Here is a 22,646-nt window from a genome sequence, read left to right as displayed (position 1 = left end):
ATACTTTTTTTGCCCCACTGTATATACCTATATCGCCCATCCTGAATTGAGCCATCTGGGAAAGACCACTGCTTACTGTACATTGTAGAGTATAAGCTGATATTGAAAAAACATGTACATGCTTGCTCAATCCCTTCCCTCTCCACTTTCCTGATTTCTTTCTTTCCCCTTACCTATCCCTACTACCCCTCCCTTTAAAGAAAATATTAGCCTGCATACTAGACCCTTACTACTTTGTGTCAGACCTGATATTGTCAATCTCCTTGTATTGTTTACAACCTCTATGTTACAATTGTTGTACCATAACTAAGTGTCTCAATAAAGAACATAAAAAAAAGGAGAAGCAGCCCAGTGATGTGGTTATCTCTCTGTCACTCTGGGGCTGATTTACTAAACCTGGAGAATGCACAAACTAGCTTCTTACTTCATCTTATTCAATTAAGCTTTGACAAAAAAAAAAAAAAAACTGGAAGACGATTGGTTTCTGTGTAGAGCTGCACCAGATTTTGCACTCTCCAGTTTTAGTAAATCAACCCCAGCGTTTTCTCTTCCTATCAGCATACTTGTTGTCAAAACATGAACTGATTTGCTTTTTGTACCGTTTTCTCTTTCACACTCCAGCTCTGCTATACAGGCACTTTGAGAGGCTGATACCAGGTCAAGTACAGGTACCTACACTGCTTGCATTTAAAAAAAATATATTTATTTATGTATTCAAGATTAAAGAGCTGCATCGATTTATGTCTTTTATGTCAGTACAGAGTTCAGCTTTGATGAACTTTGTAAATTTAACTGCTGTTCTTTCTTTATGTGTCAAAGAGTTAGTAAAGATAGAAATTTAATGGGACCTGTGACAGACTAAATATCCATATGCTATGTAAGTATATTAATGACCCTCTTAGAAATAGAACAAGATGATACCAGGTTCCATAATGACCTGTCTTCTGTTGCAACAGCTTGGAACAGCATATTAGCACACATACAGTATTGCAGATGCTGCCTGCCCTGGATATCAGCAGCTTTAGCGCTGGCTTTTGGCAATTGGAGTATGAAAATTTGTTACATAGACTGATGTGGGCATTGACCAACACATAACCCTTTGTAACATCTACTATATACAAAGCATAGTTCTTGATAGTTGAAAATACATTACTAAGATTTACAGACTTACATATTTGATTTAGATATTATGTGATTCAAGCTAGAAATTAGAAATAAATACATATTCAATTAGCACATACTTTTTTAAATAGTCTATTCTACTTTTTCTCACTAATACTGTATTACATACATATATGTCTTTATATTAACTGAGAAAGAGGTGCTTTTGGGAAGACCAAGAAAGAGAGCTGTTTATACAGTATTCTTGTTCTTTAGTCCCAAGAGGCATTCAAGTATAACAGAATTTACATAAATGGATATAATCTTTTGACAGAAATGAATTTCTTTTATACATTAACACAAATGTAACTGCAGTATAACTTGTTTCCTGTCATTAGTTATAAACAGTGCAAGTTCTCAATTGCTTAGTGATATTTTTCTCTATTCTTACCCTGTTTAGGAGTTCATCTATCTCAATGACAAGAGTATCTTGGTTGTTCTGTGCCAGCTGGAGAAGTCTTTCAGGAGCTCGTTGAGGTGACAGTAAATGCTGAAAAGTTATTAAGACACATTTCAGTACTGAAGGCGCTTTTAACTGTGTGCACATAGAGCATCTTTATTTCCTTGTAATTTGTCAATTCCCCAATGTTATGACAGGCTTACTATACATTCATAATAAATGTTTATTTGCTTGCAGAAAAACGCATGCAGTGATTTCAGCATACCCTTAGACATCATGCGATTAGTATTAGACAGGTACATCACAGCAGTCTGAATACACAGGGCTGCTATGATTGGCCATCCCTGTTGTGCAGCAAGTTGATCCTACTGTGTGGATATGCTGAAATTTTAAAAAATATTGGCTTGCTGTCAGCTATAAAATAAAAAAACAACCTATCTCAGAACTCTAAACTTTAGTATTTTAGAGAGACACAGTTAGTCTTATTTCTGTTTTTATTTGCAATTAATACACAAGTAAAGTATTGTATAATTTCGTTTTACACTACATTGCTCAAAAAAAGAAGGAATTAAATGTCAAACTTTAGCATTACGCTTTGTTGACCTAATAAAGTTCAAAAGAGTAATGCCCCGTACACACGGTTGGACATTGATAGGACATTACGACAACAAAATCCATGGATTTTTTCCGACGGATGTTGGCTCAAACTTGTCTTGCATACACACGGTCACACAAAGTTGTCTGAAAATCTGATCGTCCTGAACGTGGTGACATAAAATTCGTACGTCTGGACTATACACGGGGCAGTAGCCAATAGCTTTCATCTCTTAATTTATTCTGAGCATGCGTGGCACTTTGTGCGTCGGATTTGTGTACACACGATTGGAATTTCCGACAACGGATTTTGTTGTTGGAAAATTTTATAGCAAGCTCTCAAACTTTGTGTGTCGGAAATTCCTATGGAAAATGTGCGATGGAGCCTACACACGGTCGGAATTTCCGACAACAAGGTCCTATTAAGAAAACACTATATGTGTTTTGCATTTTCCATCACTTTCTATAGCCAGTGATGTGAAAAATGATAACGCGTACACACGACCGGACTTTTCGACCGGACTGGTCCGACGGACCGAATCTGTGGACAATCCGACCATGTGTGGGCTTCATCGGACCTTCAGCGTACTGTTTCTGTCGAAAATCTGACAGACTTTGGATTTGGAACATGCTTCAAATCTTTATATCAGAACTCTGCCGGACCCAGTTCATATCGAAAAATCCACTCGTCTGTATGCTAGTCCAACGGACGAAAACTATTGGCTACTGGCTATGAACTTCCTTATTTTAGTCCGGTCGTACGTCATCACGTACGAATCCGTCGGACTTTGGTGTGATCGTGTGTAGGGAAGTCCATTTGTTCAAAAGTCCGTTGGAAGTCCGTCGAAAGTCCGTCAGAAAGACTTCGGACCTTTGTTGCCGAAAAGTCTGCCCGTGTGTACAGGACATGAGAGTGAATCCCCCCAGCAGAGTTACAAACAACTATAAAATACCGGACAGAGGTAATTCTTCCTTATACTATGGCCTCATGCACACTGGGTGTTTAGGCTCCATTTAGTTAGGATGCAAGCGCACTGTTTAGCCACATTGCTGGCAACCTGTCAAACTTGATGGGAGTCTGACAGCTACTGTGGCTGGACAGGGCTAGGTTGTTCACCGGCCATTCGGCTGGTTTCTGTCGAGGGGCATGAACGAAAAAGGTCTGCCAATCGGCTCCCAATCAGCATTCTCATGGAATGGCTGAGAGTGCTGACCTGTGTGTTCTGGCAGGGGGGCCTCCCCCCTGTCAGAACACAATAGAACAGCATGGGAGATCCCTGTACTAATGTCGGATAGTTAGTACAGCAGCTCCTCCTGAGCTGTCAGGTTTTTTTCATTCAGCCCTGCTGAATTGAATGAAAAAAAAACTACTAGGGTGTACTAGGATTAAGTCAGTAATGGAGAAAAATCAGCTACGGAGAAACTACAGACAGTACTACTAACTAGACCTAGTCCATTATTAGGAATGAGTTACTAAAAAAGGTTCCTTAACTAAACTATTACTTTAAAAATGCTATCCAAAAACAAGTTGACAAATGTATGTTTTGTCAAGTATAAACACATTCATTTACGTTTTAAAAATAAATATGCACAATTCATTTACTCTTCTGTGATAAATAGGTTTGGACACTCATTTATCACCTTAATATCATTTTTGCATTTAAAATCCATTTAGAGAGGAAGGGATCTGTCCCAGAGTGATAAATGTTTTTATCTATGGGACCTTGATGTCAGATTGTAACCCTGACTGCACACACAGCTTTGTGTCATTAATACCTACACTTGGCTCAGTAGCCATGCTTAGTAGAGGTTACAGCAGGATATAATACTAAAGAAACCTAGTAATTTGGTCAAAATCAGTAAGTGGAACTATGAATTGATATGAGTGCAGAGTTAAATGACTGTTGGCAAAGAAATATAAAGTATTATAAGTGAACTACTTCAGCTTTTTAGGCATAGGTAGCACATGCAGAATCTGAACAGTTTAAATCAAGCTCATGGTTACTGTAGAAGTTATGAGCTTTTATCTGTTTTTTTTTTAGCTGACTCCCAGCTTTATTGTAAAAGTGTAAAATGTAATGTAAACATTTAATGTATAGATGTAAAATGTAATGTAAAAGTACTTTTATGGTACTTGCGGTGTGCCTCTCGACCCCTTCATCAACCCCTCCTCTCCATGGTCTCTGGGCTCTCCCACTCCACAAAAAATGTGTTCAGGGTGGCGTACGAGAGGAGATCAGGGAACATCTATTCTTACCTGCATTTCTGGCTTCAGATTTGTCATTCCCCAGCTGCTGTGGCTAGGAAAGAAGTGAATCAAATACAATCTTTGTTTGATTAGCTGCAGTGGAGGGCAGGGAAGACACCCACAAATGCAAATGCGTGCATTTGCTTTACAAGAATACTTATTGATAATTCTGGGTACCGTATTTTGCCAGCGCATGCCATTCTGAGGCTTGATATTTTTGGTATATATTTACCGGTACTCTACACTACCTTTGCATTTATTTTGTACAAAAAATAGGGATCCATTTGTGTTTTTGAGCAATAATGATAATTTTTGTGTTTTTTTCCACAAAAATTAAGGTTTTTAAAAACTGCAACTATTGTGCAAATAAAAAAAATTTAACAACCATTTTATTTTATTTTTTAGGACCTTTGCATTCAGAAAATGCAGATATTAACATGTGTGAAACATGAAAAAATGCTTTAGGTGGGAACCGGTAAAGATGTGGCATTTATTCCATGTATACAATCATTCTAGTATTGTTGATAAAAAAGGACTTGAAAACAATTCACCCGTGCATGGCTTGCTGATATGTAAAATTTTAACATTTAAAGTGGTTGTAAACCTCAGATATGAATTATGAGCAAAGTATATCCCTCTATAGTGTGTGCTTGTCTCAATCCAGCGCACTTAGTGTCATTTCTGTCCGTAGTCTCGTTCCTCTGCTATAACCATGAGTCACTTCTGATTCATTTTCCTGACACTAAGAGAAAAATGGTGACAGGGGAGGGAGCTCCAGAAGATTGACAGCCTCAGCTCTGTTTCGTTGTAAATGCTACACTTCTGAAAGTAGAGGAAAGATTGCTATAAACAGGTACAACTTAGGCAAGAAGATTTGTTTAATCTCTGTGTATCACTTGTGACCAGTCACTTCACTGGGTATACAGTGGGGATGGAAAGTATTCAGACCCCCTTAAATTTTTCACTTGTTATATTGCAGCCATTTGCTAAAATCATTTAAGTTTATTTTTTTTCCTCATTAATGTACACACAGCATCCCATATTGACAGAAAAACACAGAATTGTTGACATTTTTGCAGATTTATTAAAAAAGAAAAACTGAAATATCACATGGTCCTAAGTATTCAGACCCTTTGCTCAGTATTTAGTAGAAGCACCTTTTTGATCTAATACAACCATGAGTCTTTTTGGGAAAGATGCAACAAGTTTTTCACACCTGGATTTGGGGATCCTCTGCCATTCCTCCTTGCAGATCCTCTCCAGTTCTGTCAGGTTGGATGGTAAACGTTGGTGGACAGACATTTTTAGGTCTCTCCAGAGATGCTCAATTGGGTTTAAGTCAGGTCTCTGGCTGGGCCATTCAAGAACAGTCATGGAGTTGTTGTGAAGCCACTCCTTCATTATTTTAGCTGTGTGCTTAGGGTCGTTGTCTTGTTGGAAGGTAAACCTTCAGCCCAGTCTGAGGTCCTGAGCACTCTGGAGAAGGTTTTCATCCAGGATATCCCTGTACTTGGCCACATTCATCTTTCCCTCGATTGCAACCAGTCATCCTGTCTCTGCAGCTGAAAAACACCCTCACAGCATGATGCTGCCACCACCATACTTCACTTTTGGGACTGTATTGGACAGGTGATGAGCAGTGCCTGGTTTTCTCCACACATACAGCTTAGAATTAAGGCCAAAAAGTTCTATCTTGGTCTCATCAGACCAAAGAATCTTATTTCTCACCATCTTGGAGTCCTTCAGGTGTTTTTTTTAGCAAACTCCATACGGGGTTTCATGTGTCTTGCACTGAGGAGCGGCTTATGTCGGGCCATGCTGCCATAAAGCCTTGACTGGTGGAGAGCTGCAGTGATGGTTGACTTTCTACAACTTTCTCCTATCTCCCGATTGCATCTCTGGAGCTCAGCCACAGTGATCTTTGGGTTCTTCTTTACCTCTCTCACCAAGGCTCTTCTCCACCGATAGCTCAGTTTGGCCGGATGGCCAACTCTAGGAAGGGTTCTGGTCATCCCAAACATCTTCCATTTAAGGATTATGGAGGCCACTGTGCTCTTAGGAACCTTAAGTGCAGCAGAAATTTTTTTGTAACCTTGGCCAGATCTGTGCCTTGCCACAGTTCTGTCTCTGAGCTCTTCAGGCAGTTCCTTTGACCTCATGATTCTCATTTGCTCTGACAAGCACTGTAAGCTGTAAGGTCTTATATAGACAGATGTGTGACTTTCCTAATCAAGGCCAATCAGTATAATCAAACACAGCTGGACTCAAATGAAGGTGTAGAACCATCTCAAGGATGATCAGAAGAAATGGACAGCACCTGAGTTAAATATATGAGTGTCACAGCAAAGAGTCTGAATACTTAGGACCATGTGATATTTCAGTTTTTCTTTTGTAGCGCTGGTAGATTTGCGATCTACCATCTGATAGGTAAATTTAGTAAATTGCTCGTTAGGGGAAGTTAGATTTGCCTCTGTTCCAGCTTGGCTGATGTTGCATGTGTTTCCATACTGGGCCGGTCGGTGTCATTGTTACTATCGGCTAGTGTTGGAAAGGCAACGTGTCAAAGCGTATGGATGCTCTTCTGTCACTGATAGTACTTGGTGGAGGTGGTCTTCCGAGTGGCATTCTGGGAGAGGGTATTTATGGTACAGACGCCATGTTCTAGGGTTTTTTTACAGCCACCTGCTGGCCCTCCTGGCCGACAGGTATGCGTTAGAGTGTTACCTCATGGTCCTCCGTTCCGGAGGCCCGCGTCGCTGCGGCGCATGGGTGGGCCCAGAAGCATGTCTGGGGCCTACCACAGCAGCCGAGGAATGGTCCTGAGCTTTCTATCCAGAGTGAAGAAGCTGGACAACCGAGAGAATCAGAGGGGAGGACCCGTCATGGAAGGATCATGCAGAGTGCTGGTCTGGAGAGGGGCCTGGTGACTCGGTTGGGGGACGTATCCTAAAGTAACTTTATAGCATAGTGTTGCCGGGCTGGCTTAAAGGTTCAAGCATTGTGACTGACATTCACTGCAAAACCAATACATCCTGTGGCAGAGGATCGTATGGGTTCATCCCAAGCAAGTCTGTGGCAGAGACTTTTGTTCGTGCTACGTACTGGCTGCTAGGCAAGTGAGAGAGGCCTATCCAGGCGAGCAAGGAGTGTGTCTCACAAGGGGAGCGCATTCTACTGTAATATTCAACTCTAAAGGACATTTGTCAAGAGAGGTATTTGAGCTTCCCTGCAGTTTCTCTTCTGCCTCTTTCCTGCTACTTCCTTCATTAATTTCTCAATAAAGCATTGAAAATGCACTCAAGTGTTGGTGCTTGTATTGTCCAGAGGTAAACTCAATGGAACCATAGACCCGGTGCCGGTGAAACAGAGGGAAGGAGAGTGAAGGTAACAAGCCCGCTTAAACCAGCAGCTCCACCGAGAGTTATTGCTACATGTGGGGGCGTCGTCCGGGATTTGTTGACCGTCAATTCTCGCAACCCAGAGAAGTGTTTCACCGGGAGTTTATGGTGAGAGCTGGACTTTGTCAAAATTTTGCAGGAAGAGAAGGGGTTAAAGTTGCAGGACTTTATTTCTGAGTGCGTAGGCGGCGGGCGCCAGTAAAAGCCCGGGAGCTACGTGATCAGAAGAACAAGTGGGAGGAGCCTACTCTACTTGATACCACGTGGGACGCGTGTATGTGTTTGGCGCCAGAAAAAAAGAGAAGCCTCATGATCGTGCTGAGAAGATCAGAGTGTGGCTATGTCTTTTCCGGTGATGCAGCCAATTATGGGACCGAGAATGTTCCCTGCAAGCACCGTGTTGAATACTGTGCTGACCGGAACCCTGCTTACGGATACTGGAGTTCGTTTGAAGCCACATGGGAGGTTTGTTCTGTATACCTCAGGAGATATTCAGGGACTGGGCATGATCTGCCATCGATGTGAGGGACTGGCCGTGCGTCTTCGTCCGTTTGGCCGATGTCCGCAATGTGGAGAGTACTTGTTTGTGGTGGAGCAACCTACAACGTCGCCCCGTGCTTATCGGATGGATTGGGCAACAGGTATCGCCACAGTAGAAGCTGCTACTACTACAGAGAGAGAACGGCAGGCCACCACTTTGCCTGCTGTTACTGAGAATGTTCCGGAGAGAGACACTGCTGTTGCCGTCTCATCAGGGGACATTACTGTGATTTCTGAGTCCACTACACCTACTCCTGTTGTACTTGTTCAGAGGAAGGTGGGATATGTGAAGGCTTCCCGCGGCTGTGGTCGAGGCCTACCTCAGAGGTTACCTTAACCGTATCTATCAAAGTCCACGTCAGGAACGGGTAAGCCACTGAAGGGGAATGTATCTGGGACTGTAAATAAGTATCTGCCAGCGGAAGAGTTAGGAGAATCGGAGATAGAATCCATGTCGGATCTTTCCGGTGATGATGACTTATTTGAGACTATGTCACAAGAGCTGTTGTGGTCACAAGGCGAGGATGTCGCCTCTGCTATGACTTTCCCTGAATGGACAGCTCTGAGTTCTGGGAAGACGTCACCCTGTGTGGAGCCGCACAGTATTGTTACTGAGACTTTATCGAAAAATGCTAGTTCACTACAGACACCGGCTGGGTCTATGGTGAGCAAATCATTGGATTCCTGTGTGCCTCCTGGTATAGGGAAAGACAGATCTTTGCCAAAACTTGCACGTTTGCAGAGAATGTTAAACAAGCATGTGGCTGCGGAGTATGGTTTGGAATTCCCCTATGTGCCCCAGGACATAATGCAAGTGATTGAACTTAACCGGGAACTTTGGTACAGTGAAGCTGTTTGGGACTATTTGTCTGTGCCTAAGCCTTTCCGAAAGACTGGATGTTCTGTTAAAATGGATGAACGTTTTAGTGGATGTTTTATGCACTGGAACTTCGGTCGGCACATCTATGCTGACAAAGTGGTCATCTGCAGGCCCGGAAAAGATGACGTTGTCTATTTCATTACCACAGTGGATAAAACGGGAAAGACACTGACCTTGCCAGATCCCCGGTTTTATTGGTGATTATGGACAAAAAGAACTTTGAAGTTAGATAGTTAGTTAGTGTCAGTGTAAAGAGATCTTTGTGGTCAAAAATCTGCAAATTCTGTTCAGTGTTTCGAATCCCAGGACTTCTTTTTGCTAGCCGGATTTCCTTCATTTAAAGAAATTATTATACAGGGATGGACTCCTTAAGATTATTTTGATATAGGCAAAAAAGGAAGAGAGGCTCATTTAAAAAAAAAAAAAAAAAAAAGATAAGGCTTTGCTCCTGATATTGTACCGTGTATGTGTGTGTTTAATATGTTTTCCTTTTCAGGAACTATTGGACCTCCTATTAGGCTGGGAGGCTTTTCAGCTAGATAGATAGTGAGGTTATGTACAGTCATAGGATGGTTTTGTTTATGGACGTGAACATAATGTTTTGTAGATGTAAGTCTTATAATGTCTTTCCACTGTCTTTCTTTCTTCTTTGTCTATCCAAGTTATTAAAAGCTCAAATACCTACTCCCAGGCTTGGGAGTTACTGTCATTGTTTTTGGACAGACGTTGGGGACAACGTCTACTGTAGTGGGGGGAGTATGTAGCGCTGGTAGATTTGCGATCTACCATCTGATAGGTAAATTTAGTAAATTGCTTGTTAGGGGAAGTTAGATTTGGCTCTGTTCCAGCTTGGCTGACGTTGCATGTGTTTCCATACTGGGCCGGTGGGTGTCGTTGTTACTATCGGCTAGTGTTGGAAAGGCAACATGTCAAAGCGTATGGATGCTCTCCTGTCCCGGAGACAACTCGGTGGAGGTGGTCCTCCGAGTGGGATTCTGGGAGAGGGTATTTATGGGACAGACGCCATGTTCTAGGGTTTTTTTTACAGCCACCTGCTGGCCCTCCTTGCCGACAGGTATGCGTTAGAGTGCTACCTCGTGGTCCTCCGTTCCAGAGGCCCGCGTCGCTGCGGCGCATGGGTGGGCCCAGAAGCATGTCTGGGGCCTACCACAGCAGCCGAGGAATGGTCCTGAGCAGTCTATCCAGAGTGAAGAAGCTGGACAACCGAGGAGATCCCAGGGGAGGACCCGTCATGGAAGGATCGAAGGATCATGCAGAGTGCTGGTCTGGAGAGGGGCCTGGGTACTCGGTTGGAGGACGTATCCTAAAGTAACTTTATAGCATGGTGTTGCCGGGTTGGCTTAAAGGTTCAAGCACTGTGACTGACATTCACTGCAAAACCAATAAATCCTGTGGCAGAGGATCGTACGGGTCCATCCCAAGCAAGTCTGTGGCAGAGACTTTTGTTCGTGCTACGTACTGGCTGGTAGGCAAGTGAGAGAGGCCTATCCAGGCGAGCAAGGAGTGTGTCCCACAAGGGGAGCGCATTCTACTGTAATATTCAACTCTAAAGGACATTTGTCAAGAATACTACAGAGAGGTATTTGAGCTTCCCTGCAGTTTCCCTTCTGCCTCTTTCCTGCTACTTCCTTCGTTAATTGTTCAATAAAGCATTGAAAACGCACTCAAGTGTTGGTGCTTGTATCGTCCAGAGGTAAACTCAACGGAACCCTAGACCCGGTGCCGGTGAAACAGAGGGAAGGAGAGTGAAAGTAACAAGCCCGCTTAAACCAGCAGCTCCACCGAGAGTTATTGCTACACTTTTTTAATAAATCTGCAAAAATGTAAACAATTCTGTGTTTTTCTCTCAATATGGGGTGCTGTGTGTACATTAATGAGGAAAAAAAATGAACTTAAATGATTTTAGCAAATGGCTGCAATATAACAAAGAGTGAAAAATTTAAGGGGGTCTGAATACTTTCAGTCCCCACTGTATATAAGGGTTTACAACCACTTTAACTATTATTTTTTTATATCTGAATATATTTGCATGCCAGTAAGGTGCTTAGCCTCAATACTTTTTACAGATAGCAAAATTTACTTTACCCAAAGAATATCATATTCAGTCTCCATAGCTGTGTTGACACATTGTTAATACCAAATCTATTTGGCTGTATGAATGTGTGCCAGTGAGCTTTAAATGCCAAGGTTGTTTTCAGTCTTAAGCCAGCCACAGATGGATCGAAATTTGGCCAGTTCAGCAGGAACTGATAGACTTAAGTGCAGCCAATCTGTTTTTCGTTCGATCACTGCCAGCAACTATAACCCCAAGTAGTGATCATTGAATTCTGATGGCTGGGAAACCCCCCAGACTACAACAGCTCCATGGGAGGGATTCCCCTAGCAACACTGACTGTGTTGATGGGGGAATCAAACAGTATTCTTTCCTTCAACCTATGGTTGAAAGAAAGAAAATTGCATAGTATATGGGCTGCCTTAGTCTGGCACTGCCTTAAATAAATAGATAACACTATGGGGTTGATTTACTAAACTGGAGAGTGCAAAATATGGTGCAGCTGTTCATGGTAGCCAATCAGCTTCTAAATTGTTCAATTAATCTTTGACAAAAAAGCCCACTTTAAAATTTACAGATATTTGTTATTTATTAACTCAATATAGGTTATGCTTTTATATTTAGTATAAATTTAGCAGGAATGTTGTAAAATTAGCTTTTTTTATCTGCTGATAATGATTTTAGTGTGTTTTTAGTGAAAATATTGTTTGATAAACATTTGCTCAAATATATAATATTATATTATATAATATAATAAAATTTACAAATGTTTGTTATGCATTAATTCAATACAGGTTGCTTTCAGAAAATGTATGGTTTGGGGGTCTCTTACAAACGCTGAAAGCTGTAAGGGAAAAATAAAATATCAATGGAAAATTGCAAAAATGGTATGGCCACCTGAGTGGAGCGCCGGGCCTGGCAGCGAAAAGGTTTAACCCTTTCCCTACTTTTTCTTTATATACACTTTAAAGAAATATGAAGGATAAAGTAACTGGTTTATCAGAAAGCTGGAAACAGCTTAAAGAAGCTTATTTAATAAGGTATATAATTGTTTGCAATGTAAAATCATCTATATTAACCAATCAAAAATCATATATTAAAGTGTATACAAACCATAACTTGGGTTGAACCGATACCACTTTTTTAAGACTGAGTATAAGTACCGATACTTTTCAAGTACTCGCCGTTACCGATTACCGATACTTTTCTTTAATGTCATGTGACAGTGGCACTAATAAAAACTCTAGTGGGGAATGTGGCGCTGTTCAAAAGTGTATATTATTAAAATGATACCATAAGGAATGTGTGGTGGCAATATGGGAAAAATACTGTGAACAGATGTATGAAGGTTAAACGAAGCGTGTCATGTGTATACCACAAATGTAAAACATCACATAGTATGAAAACCAAAAGTGCAAATGCGTTGTAAATGATAATAAAAGAAATACATACACTCAAAAAAGTAAAACATAACCAATATATAAATGTGCGTGATATTGGTGTAAGTTAGCAAAATTGCAAAAGAAACGCACAAAGATGCCCAAAAAATGCACAAGTATCATCAATGGTGTAATAAATAACTAATGTGATAGTGCACCAAAATTTTCAAAAATCAAGTCCAAATGGTGTAGGTGTCCAAGCAAAATTAAAGTTCTACATAAAAAAAGAGAAGAAAAAATCTGTGAAAAGTGTCTTGGCATTCCAAAAAGATCCCATGTAAATTATTGTGATCGTTGTATAAACTTTTCTTCTGGAACCCCCGCTTGTGTCCCCACTCACCGGAAGACCCGACCCCTGCAGGGGTAATGGGCAAGTGAAAGTAAATCAACTGGTAGGAATCGATCGGTGTCATTACCTACAGTCTGATCAGGAAGAAGTACTAATAGAAACCTCTGGAAAGGTGGATTTAGACAAGAAAAGACCAGTGACAACCCAACCAGGAAGGAGATTGCGGAACCACAGAGGGGGACACCGATCGATTCCTACCAGTGGATTTACTTTCACTTGCCCATTACCCCTGCAGGGGTTGGGTCTTCCGGTGAGTGGGGACACAAGCGGGGGTTCCAGAAGAAAAGTTTATACAACGATCACAATAATTTACATGGGATCTTTTTGGAATGCCAAGACACTTTTCACAGATTTTTTCTTCTCTTTTTTTATGTAGAACTTTAATTTTGCTTGGACACCTACACCATTTGGACTTGATTTTTGAAAATTTTGGTGCACTATCACATTAGTTATTTATTACACCATTGATGATACTTGTGCATTTTTTGGGCATCTTTGTGCGTTTCTTTTGCAATTTTGCTAACTCACACCAATATCACGCACATTTATATATTGGTTATGTTTTACTTTTTTAAGTGTATGTATTTCTTTTATTATCATTTACAACGCATTTGCACTTTGGTTTTCATACTATGTGATGTTTTACATTTGTGGTATACACATGACACGCTTCGTTTAACATTCATACATCTGTTCACAGTATTTTTCACATATTGCCACCACACATTCCTTATGGTATAATTTTAATAATATACACTTTTGAACAGCGCCACATTCCCCACTAGAGTTTTTTATTAATTTTTGGATTTCACCTTTTTCCATTTTCTGGGGGGGCTGCAGTTCTCTTTTAAATTTTGTCCCAAGCGCGGAATATTTTAGTTTGTATTTAGTGGCACTAATATGCAACACTGATGGGCACTGATAGGTGGCACTGATGAGGTATGGACTGCGTCAGTGGTTCTTTATTATTTTTTTTACAATTTTATTTTTTATCATTTATTTTTTTAATTATTTTTTACAATATATATAGTTTTTAGTTTTTTTTTACAACTTAACTTTTAAATGTTTATTACAATTCTTTCTTTCTCTTTATTATTTTTTTATCAGCTCTGTTGGGGGGGGGGGGGCTTTGGTGAGATATCAGGGGACTAAGCAGACCCCTGACATTTCCCCTTTGACACAGAGGACCCAGGGAGCACAGTGGGGGACTTGGTGGTGGACACGGAGGGGGACCGGTGGAGGACACAGAGGACCTGGGAGCCAGAAGAGGATACATGGGACAGTCAGGGGTGATCTGTGTGGAGGTGGAGGGAGTTACAATCACCGATCTCCCTGTGTGGCTTTCAATAAAGCAGCTGAAAGCCTCAGGGAGGTGGAGATGCAGCTGTCAGCTGCTTTGTTGAAAGCCACACAGGGAGAACAGTGATTGTAACTCTCCCACCGCCACACCAATCATCTCTGAGGCTGCCCAGGTATCTGGTATTGGATTAGGCATTGGAGCATTTGCATGAGTACAAGTACCAATATCGATACTAGTATCAATATCGGTGAAACCCTAACCATAACAATGCTTTTCTCTTATTTGCTTATGATTGATAACTCCATTGAAAGAAAACAAATGCAGCCAGAATGCCTCAGGATTGGAAAAATGCAATATAGTATTTTTGTTCTTGGGTTTTGATACCGTTTAAATTGTAAACTGAAATGTGGTTTCTGTAGGTTACAGCACTTTGTACATTCTCTTTGGTTCTTTGTTCATTACTTTATAAAATAAGTATAAAATTATTATTTTGTGTACATTCTAAGATGATTTTTACCAGCATATATTAAAGTGAAGTTCCATCCCCCCAAAAAAGTCATTAATGTGCATGAAATAAATAAAAAAAAACATTTGAAGAAAATGTTTTTTTTTTTTAACTTACCTTTTTATGCCTGCTGCTATGCGGTCCCTCGAAATCTGCCTCCTTCAACACCTAGGCGCCTTACATCACTTCCCACAGTGCCTCCGCTTGCTACTGCTCCTGGGAGATGTGTGTCATCATTTCCCAGGAGTCAGTAGGGAAGCGGCGAGGGCTTCGTTGCTATCACAACAGGACGGGCACTTCTGATGCCGAAGCCCATTGTGATGGCAACCTGAGTAGTTGACGGTGCTGCGATAATGACAAAATGCGCATGCGCGAGATCGGGGAGAGCAGCAGCACTGTATCGCGGAACTGGATGCTTGCGGGCTTCACATGCAATATGAAAAAGGCCAGCAATGAATGATCTAACTTTATTTCTGATATGAATCCGGACATCGGGGGACAAATTTTACAAAATATGTATGTGTTACAATGCTATGTTATAAGCTTATGAAAGGTTTAAAAAAACAAAATATTGATTGTCGTTGGAACTCCACTTTAACTAAGATCCCATCTTTTTCCAGCCAGCTTCAGTTATATGAAATGTTTGAACAAGGAACTTGTATGTTTACCTTTAATTCCTGAGTTTCATTTTCAAAGCCAAACAGCATTTTGTAGGGTGGAGGCAGCGGGCCAGAAAGATTGACGCTCATGACCATCTGGTTTAGCTGATCCAAGTCATCAAGAAGAAGGCCTGTACATTCATCATCGCAAACTGTGAAGAGGACAGCATAGAATATTTATACCTAATAAACACCAGAGGCAGATGTTCAATATTTCTGCACTGTGGCATTTAGGAGTGCACAGAACAGATTTTGTATATTTGTGATGCTAATCCTATAATTAGCTCCACTAAGTGGTGAGAGAGAAAAGGAGGTGCATTGAGAAACTTTAAAACACAGCAATTAGTTGAAATAACTGGAAATAAACATTTTTCATTTTTCTGATTTAAAAGAAAAAAAATATTGAACCATCATAACCATTTCCACAAGCAAAGGATGCACTAGGAAAAAGCCAAAAAACAATCATATTTGTTATATTTACATAAATGATAGATTACATTCATAGAATGCTTCTAACTACACAGAGCTTGTATTAATAGCAGCCACCTTTAATTTGATACAGGATGGGTAGTTGAACTAATTTATTTTTTCCTTGATTATTTTAAAATATGAAAGTGTGCTATATTCTTTGATTGCAGATTGTTAAACCAGTGTACATTACATAAACACTGTTTTATATTTATATAATAGAATTGATTTTATTTTTGCTCAAACCATTGCAGCAATGCAGTTTAGTTACAGCATTATACTAAATGCCAACTCTGCAAAAACATATTCAGTGTTGAACATCCATGAATAAATGAATGAATCACCTGCTTTTTTTATTGTAGTAGGGAATCAAGGAGCACTTTATGTCTCCATCTCCTCTTGCAGGCCATAAGGAATGTCTTACAGTTTTACAGCTGGATTGCCAATTTTGTTGTTTTTGTTTATCATACATCACAAATAATTTATTGAAGAAAAGCCTTGTGATGGATTTTTAGCAATGAAAAGTACCAAAATGGCAAAAGGACCAGTGCTGACCAGAGCACATGGGTAAAAGAGGGCAGCGCCGAGCCTCAGCACCAAACAAATCTCTTCAACTTTTTGTTTTTCTCTTTCCTTCGCTGCTTAACACTTGTGGTTGTATTCAGCAAGAGAACAATATGCGGAAGACATAACGTGTCATGATATATTTTGACAAAAACCTGTCAAACTGGAGCATCAATTTGAGCAGAGTTGGCCTTTAACCCTAAATTTGAAGGTTTATAAGGGCTCACTGTGCAGACATAGAAAGCAATGAATTAGACTTTGACTGTCAGCAGTGAACATCCTAGAAGGTATTTAGGTATGCAAACAGTTCGGGGTATGGTTGGGTAGTTTGGCTCGGGAGCCAAGGAAAGGTAGGCAAGTGTACATTGTTGAAAGTACATGCTTATGCTTATGCTTTAACCAAACCGGTAAATCTAAGCCTAACGAGAACTCATTGTCAAGTTTTCGGGACAAATGATCCCCAAATTATGATTTTTTTTTGGCACAGCTGGACAATATATTTCTCCTACTTAATTATTTTGTTGTTCTGTGAAGTAGCTGAAAACTGATGCAGCTAACAAGCAGCCTAGACTGCTGTCTTCAACTGAATTCCAAAAGCAGATACTTTTTCGTTTGCATTTAACAAGGAAAATTTTAAAGGAAAACAAGAAAACTGGAAATTTATTTATATATATATATATATATATATATATATATATATATATATATATAAATATTTATTATATATTTATATATATATTTATATTTATAAAGATAGAGGCAAACTGTGCCTCTTTCACAAGGGAAAGGGTCCCCAAATAGGTGAAAGACTGATTGGAGACAGATTGATGTAGCCTCAGAAGAAAATTCTCTAGTCAAACAGTTTTCCAAACCTATGTGCTGCAAGATTTTGAAGCCTTATGCCGCGTACACATGATCAGAATTTCATCCCACAAAAGACCAATGAGAGTTCTTTGTCGGAAAATGTGACCGTGTGTATGCTCCATTGGACTTTTGCTGACCGAATTCCAGCCAGCAAAAAATTGAGAGCATGCTCTCAATTTTTCGGTCGGGAAAAGTTCCTATCCAAAAATGCAATAGTCTGTGGCAATTCCGACGTGCAAAATTCCTATGCATGCTCAGAAACAATTCGACGCATGCTCTGAAGCATTAAACTTCTTTTTCTCGGCTCGTTGTAGTGTTGTACGTCTTGACGGTCGTAAGTTCAGCGAACTTTTGCGTGACCATGTGTATGCAAGGCAAACTTGAGCGGAATCTCGTCGGAAAAGCCGTCATATCTTTTTCCGACGAGAAATCCGCTCGTGTGTAAGCGGCATAACTCATGAGGAGTGTGTGTTCAGATCTCTCTGGTCTAAACAGACAGGTTGCCGAGCTGGACTGACTTCTGAGAGTTGGAGATTGATAAGGGACAGAGGTAGTCCCCATCTAAACAGATCAGTATGTTTGTGCTAAGCAAATAGCAGTCTGTATGTGAGCTAAGAGAGAGCAAAAAGCCCTAAAACTCTAGAAAACAATGTATTTAAATTGAAATATCTCTCCTCCCCTCTCTGCATATACAAAATAGAAAATTTGAAAAAAAAAACATATCAGGCATTAATATTTTGAATTGCTAATAAACCAGTTAGCATATCAAACACATGCATGAAGACACAGCAATCCACACAGTTATGCATGCCTTACCATACACTGCAGAATGATCAACATAGGAATTGGTTCTTGGCAAGAGTTTTCACTTCACTAGAGAATAGCATTTTGTGTGTGGTCCAAATATCAACCCATGCACTCTCAGTAGATTTTCAGATGAAATTAGACAGTGGGGATCTGTGAACTTTATTATCGACAGTAAAAACTTAAACAGACACTTGAGTGTATTTAGCAAGTGCTAAATCTGAAGGCTAAGATATAAGGGTTGAAAGCTTACAAATAAAATATTTTTTTAGAGTATTTGACATGAGTTTATTCAGAGCTTAGTTTAGAATTCTGCATTTAGAGACAGATACTGTATATATAAATGATCTGACAATTCAGACATATATTGTAAGGAACTTAAAGAGGAGGTACAGCCCCCATGAAAAAAATAAAAGTCAGCAGCTACAAATACTGTAGCTGCAGATTTTTAATATTAGGACACTTATCTGTCCTGAAATCTAGTGACATCAGGACCCCAGCCAAAGTTTCCATCGGCTCTACCGCCACTATTGCCTGTGAGGGAAACCGGCGATGAAGTCTTGCAGCTTCACAGTCGGTTCCCTACTGCGCATGTGCAAAGCACGCTGTGCTTTGTGAATGGCCCGGCGGCGGGGGAAGGAGGAGGGGGACCAAACTTCCGGGGGACCTCGCTGCATCTTGACGCAGTCAGTTCTCCCGGAAGTCGGGACAGTAACTGTTCCCCTCCGAAAGGTGCCAAATGTGGTAGCAGAGGGGGGGAGGAAGCGCATAAGCAGAGCTTCCACTTTTGGGTGGAACTCCGCTTTAAGGTTTATGTAAATCTTGGCTTTTCAAGTAAATGTTGAGCTTAGATCACCAGTTAACCACTTAAGCCCCGGCCCATTTGGCTGGCCAAAGACCAGAGCACTTTTTGCGATTCGGCACTGAGTCGCTTTAACTGACAATTGCGCGGTCATGCGACGTGGCTCCCAAACAAAATTGACGTCCTTTTTTCCCCACAAGTAGAGCTTTCTTTTGGTGGTATTTGATCACCTCTGCGGTTTTTATTTTTTGGGCTATAAACAAAAAATAGTGGCAATTTTGAAAAAAAGCAATATTTTTTACTTTTTGCTATAATAAATATCCCCCAAAAATATATAAAAAAACATTTTGTTTTCCTCAGTTTAGGCTGATACGTATTCTTCTACATATTTTTGGTAAAAAAAAAAATCGCAATAAGCGTTTATTGATTGGTTTGCGCAAAATTGATAATGTCTACAAAATAGGGGATAGTTTTATGGCATTTTTATTAATAATTTTTTTTTCTAGTAATGGCGGCGATCAGCAATTTTTATTGTGACTGTGACATTATGGCAGATAGATTGGACACTTTTGGCGCTATTTTGGGACCATTCACATTTATGCGATCAGCGCCATTAAAAATGCATTGATTACTGTGTAAATGTGACTGACAGTGAAGGGGTTAACCAGGAGGGGGCGCTGCAGGGGTTAAGTGTGTCCTAGGGATGTGTTCTAAATGTGGGGGGATGGGCTATGTGTGAAACGACACTGATAACCGCTCCCAATTACAGGGAGCTGTGATCAGTGTCAGTGTCACTCGGGAGGACAGGGAAATGCTTGTTTACATCAGCATTTCCCAGTTCTACCTCTCCGTGAGACGATCGCGGGTATCCCCACAGACATCGAGTCCACAGGACCCGCGATCACACTCACGGAGCTCGCGACAGGGTCACACGCGCCGCCGGCTGCGCGCACACGACTACACAGCGCCAAATTTAAAGGGACGTACTTGTACGCCCATTTGCCTGTCCGTGCCATGCTGCCGATGTATATGTACATGCAGCAGTCGGTAAGTGGTTAAAGGACTAATAAGGAGGATCAGGGAGAGGATGGGAGTGGATCAAGTTTAGCTTTTCCTGTAAAAAATAGACTGGCATACAGCTTTTGCTGAAAGTAAAGCTGACCATAGACATATCAAAATTCAGCAGGGACTGGCCGAATTTAGATCTGTGTGTGGCTATTCCCACCCGACAGAAGTTGATAAAATGAGGGACGTGTTGATCAGCAGCTGTAGGCACTGATCAGTGTATTCTGCCATATGTGAGTCCCGCTGTCAGAATACAATGTCTTGGCTGGGGGGGGGGGGGGGGATTCCTCGTTTTTTTTGCCGAGGCGGAATGAAAAAACTACCTATCTATGGTCATCTTAACTTTTGCATATTTTTTTCTGTTTATTGTTGACTCTGATATCTGATTATTTTAGGACCACCCACAGTACTTTTACGGTGGGCCTCAGCAATGTAAATGTATGTTTCTTCACACACGCGAACTGGCATTCCCCTCCTGTAACCGAGATTATGGTTCCTGGTACCGGGCAGCTTCGAGCGGTCAGGGGATCACATGATCACTATGCGATCATGAGAAAATAGGAAAAAGAAGCACTACCAATGCCACATCAGAAAATATGTAGACAAAGGGAAGGATACTATTGAAGTAGCCAAAAAGACGGACTTTATAGGCATGGAAACAATGGAGAAGTGAAAATAATATATTCAAAACATTTATTGAAAAAAGTACAAAATATAACCACAATATTCAAAAAGAGATAAAAAACATGAAATTTTAACATGGTCTCCGAGTACAGCACCCGGCCGTTTCCCAGGGGCATACCTGTATATCGCATTTTCCACGTAAGTTTTTATCTGTCACATAACATGGGCACTATTCTTGGATATTATTTATGGCTATGTAATACACCTTTTCCTTTCTGTTTGTCTCTGTGCTCATAGGTATTACATACCAGTAAAGGCTGTATTACATGCCTGCCAGCAGTGCTCAACCTTATTAAGGCTTACTGCTTTTATGTGATGCCGGATACCTCAGCACTATTGTCCTGATGGTCTCTCCCTCTTTGGATATAAGACGCACACGGGCCCCTGTTTTAGATATGTGTTGAAGGCAGGGCTTTTTCCTCAGAGAAAAGGTGCAGGAACTCACCCTCTCTGTCCAACTCTCCGCCCCAACCACACCCAAACCCCGCCCCCAGCCACACCTTCCTTAGAGGAGAGATTTTACAGAGGCGCCAAAAAATTGTAATGAGTTAAGGCTTAGAACTGTGTATCACATAAGGCAAATTCTCCAAAATCCCCCCCCAGCTCTCCTCATCACAAATCCCCTCCTAGCTTTCCTCTCATCACAAATCCCCCCAGCTCTCCTCTCATCACAAAGCCCCTCCTAGTTCTCCTCTCATCACAAATCCCCTCCTAGTTCTCCTCTCATCACAAAGCCCCCTAGCTCTCCTCTCATCACAAAGCCCCTCCTAGTTCTCCTCTCATCACAAATCCCCTCCTAGCTCTCCTCTCATCACAAATCCCCTCCTAGCTCTCCTCTCATCACAAATCCCCCCAGCTCTCCTCTCTGCTGACCTCTCCGTCCTCCTCCACACAGATACTTTCTCAGCTCCCCTTTTATCACAAGTTCCCCCCAGCTCTCCTCTGTGTACAATGTTCTCCCCTCTGCTAAACGCACACAAACTTTACCTCTCTGCACATATTCCCCCTCCCCCACACACTTTCACAGTGCTCTCCTCTCAGAATGAACTCTGTCTCTGAAAAGCTCTCCCTAAAAAAATCCCCCTTCCCAGCACAAATCTCCTTCCACCCCACAAATCCATATCCCAGCACAGCTCCTCATCCCAGCAAAAAATACCCCACCCCAATATCCCCCAAGCATAAATCCTCCACCCAGTACAAATTCTCTCCCCCAAATCTCCCCTTCCAGCACAAGATGCTCCCCATCCTGGAACAATTCCTCTCCTCTTGTCTTCATTCCTCCAAGCCCCTCCTACACAAGTCCTCTCCCCAGTTCCATCACATATCTTCCCACCTAAATCCCCCCTGCCAGTACAAACCTTTACCCTACAAACACAAATCCTTTCCCCCTTTTTTAATCCAAATTCAAACCTCCATACTGCCCCAGTTTTAATGGGCCTTTCCTGAGATTTAAACAAAATCCCAGCATCCCATGAATCCGGGCTGAGTCCTGGAGGCCAGTGCTGGAACAAGTTCTGGCACTAGGCTCCACTAACTTGTCAAGCAGGAGCTTGTGTGGGCCTCCAAGGTAAATGTCCTCCATCTCTCGGGGTCCCAGATGCCACGATCATGCCCTCTGTGAGAAGAAGGAGAATATCTGGGAGGGAGAGGGCTAGTGCTGGAAAGGGGGGGGTAGTGCTGGAAGGGGGGCTAGTGCTGGAAGGGGGGGCTAGGGCTGGAAGGGGGGGCTAGGGTTAGTGCTGGAAGGTGGGGCTAGTGCTGGAAGGGGGGGAGGGCTAGTGCTGGAAGGGGGGGTGGAAATGTGCTGGGGGAGAGGGGGGCTAGTGCTGGAAGGGGGGTTGGAAATGT

General features: G+C 41.5%; 1 protein-coding gene across 7 annotated transcripts in view; it reads right to left on the bottom strand.

Annotated features, from left to right (window-relative positions):
* The window catches only part of LAMA2 (laminin subunit alpha 2), a 1,513,089-nt gene that overhangs the window by 326,757 nt on the left and 1,163,686 nt on the right, over nt 1-22,646 (bottom strand). For all 7 annotated transcript variants that reach the window (XM_073627245.1, XM_073627247.1, XM_073627249.1 and 4 more), the window contains 2 exons: nt 15,557-15,699; nt 1,553-1,651 (listed from right to left, as the gene is read on the bottom strand). In XM_073627245.1, the coding sequence (XP_073483346.1) occupies nt 1,553-1,651; nt 15,557-15,699 (242 nt within the window). The remainder of the gene's footprint in view (nt 1-1,552; nt 1,652-15,556; nt 15,700-22,646) is intronic.

This window comes from Aquarana catesbeiana, linkage group LG04 (genome assembly GCF_042186555.1).
Source record: "Aquarana catesbeiana isolate 2022-GZ linkage group LG04, ASM4218655v1, whole genome shotgun sequence".
In the NCBI taxonomy this organism is placed as follows: domain Eukaryota; kingdom Metazoa; phylum Chordata; class Amphibia; order Anura; family Ranidae; genus Aquarana; species Aquarana catesbeiana.
The sequence above is the reverse complement of the archived record's forward strand: the minus strand, read 5'-3'. Positions and strand labels throughout refer to the sequence as shown.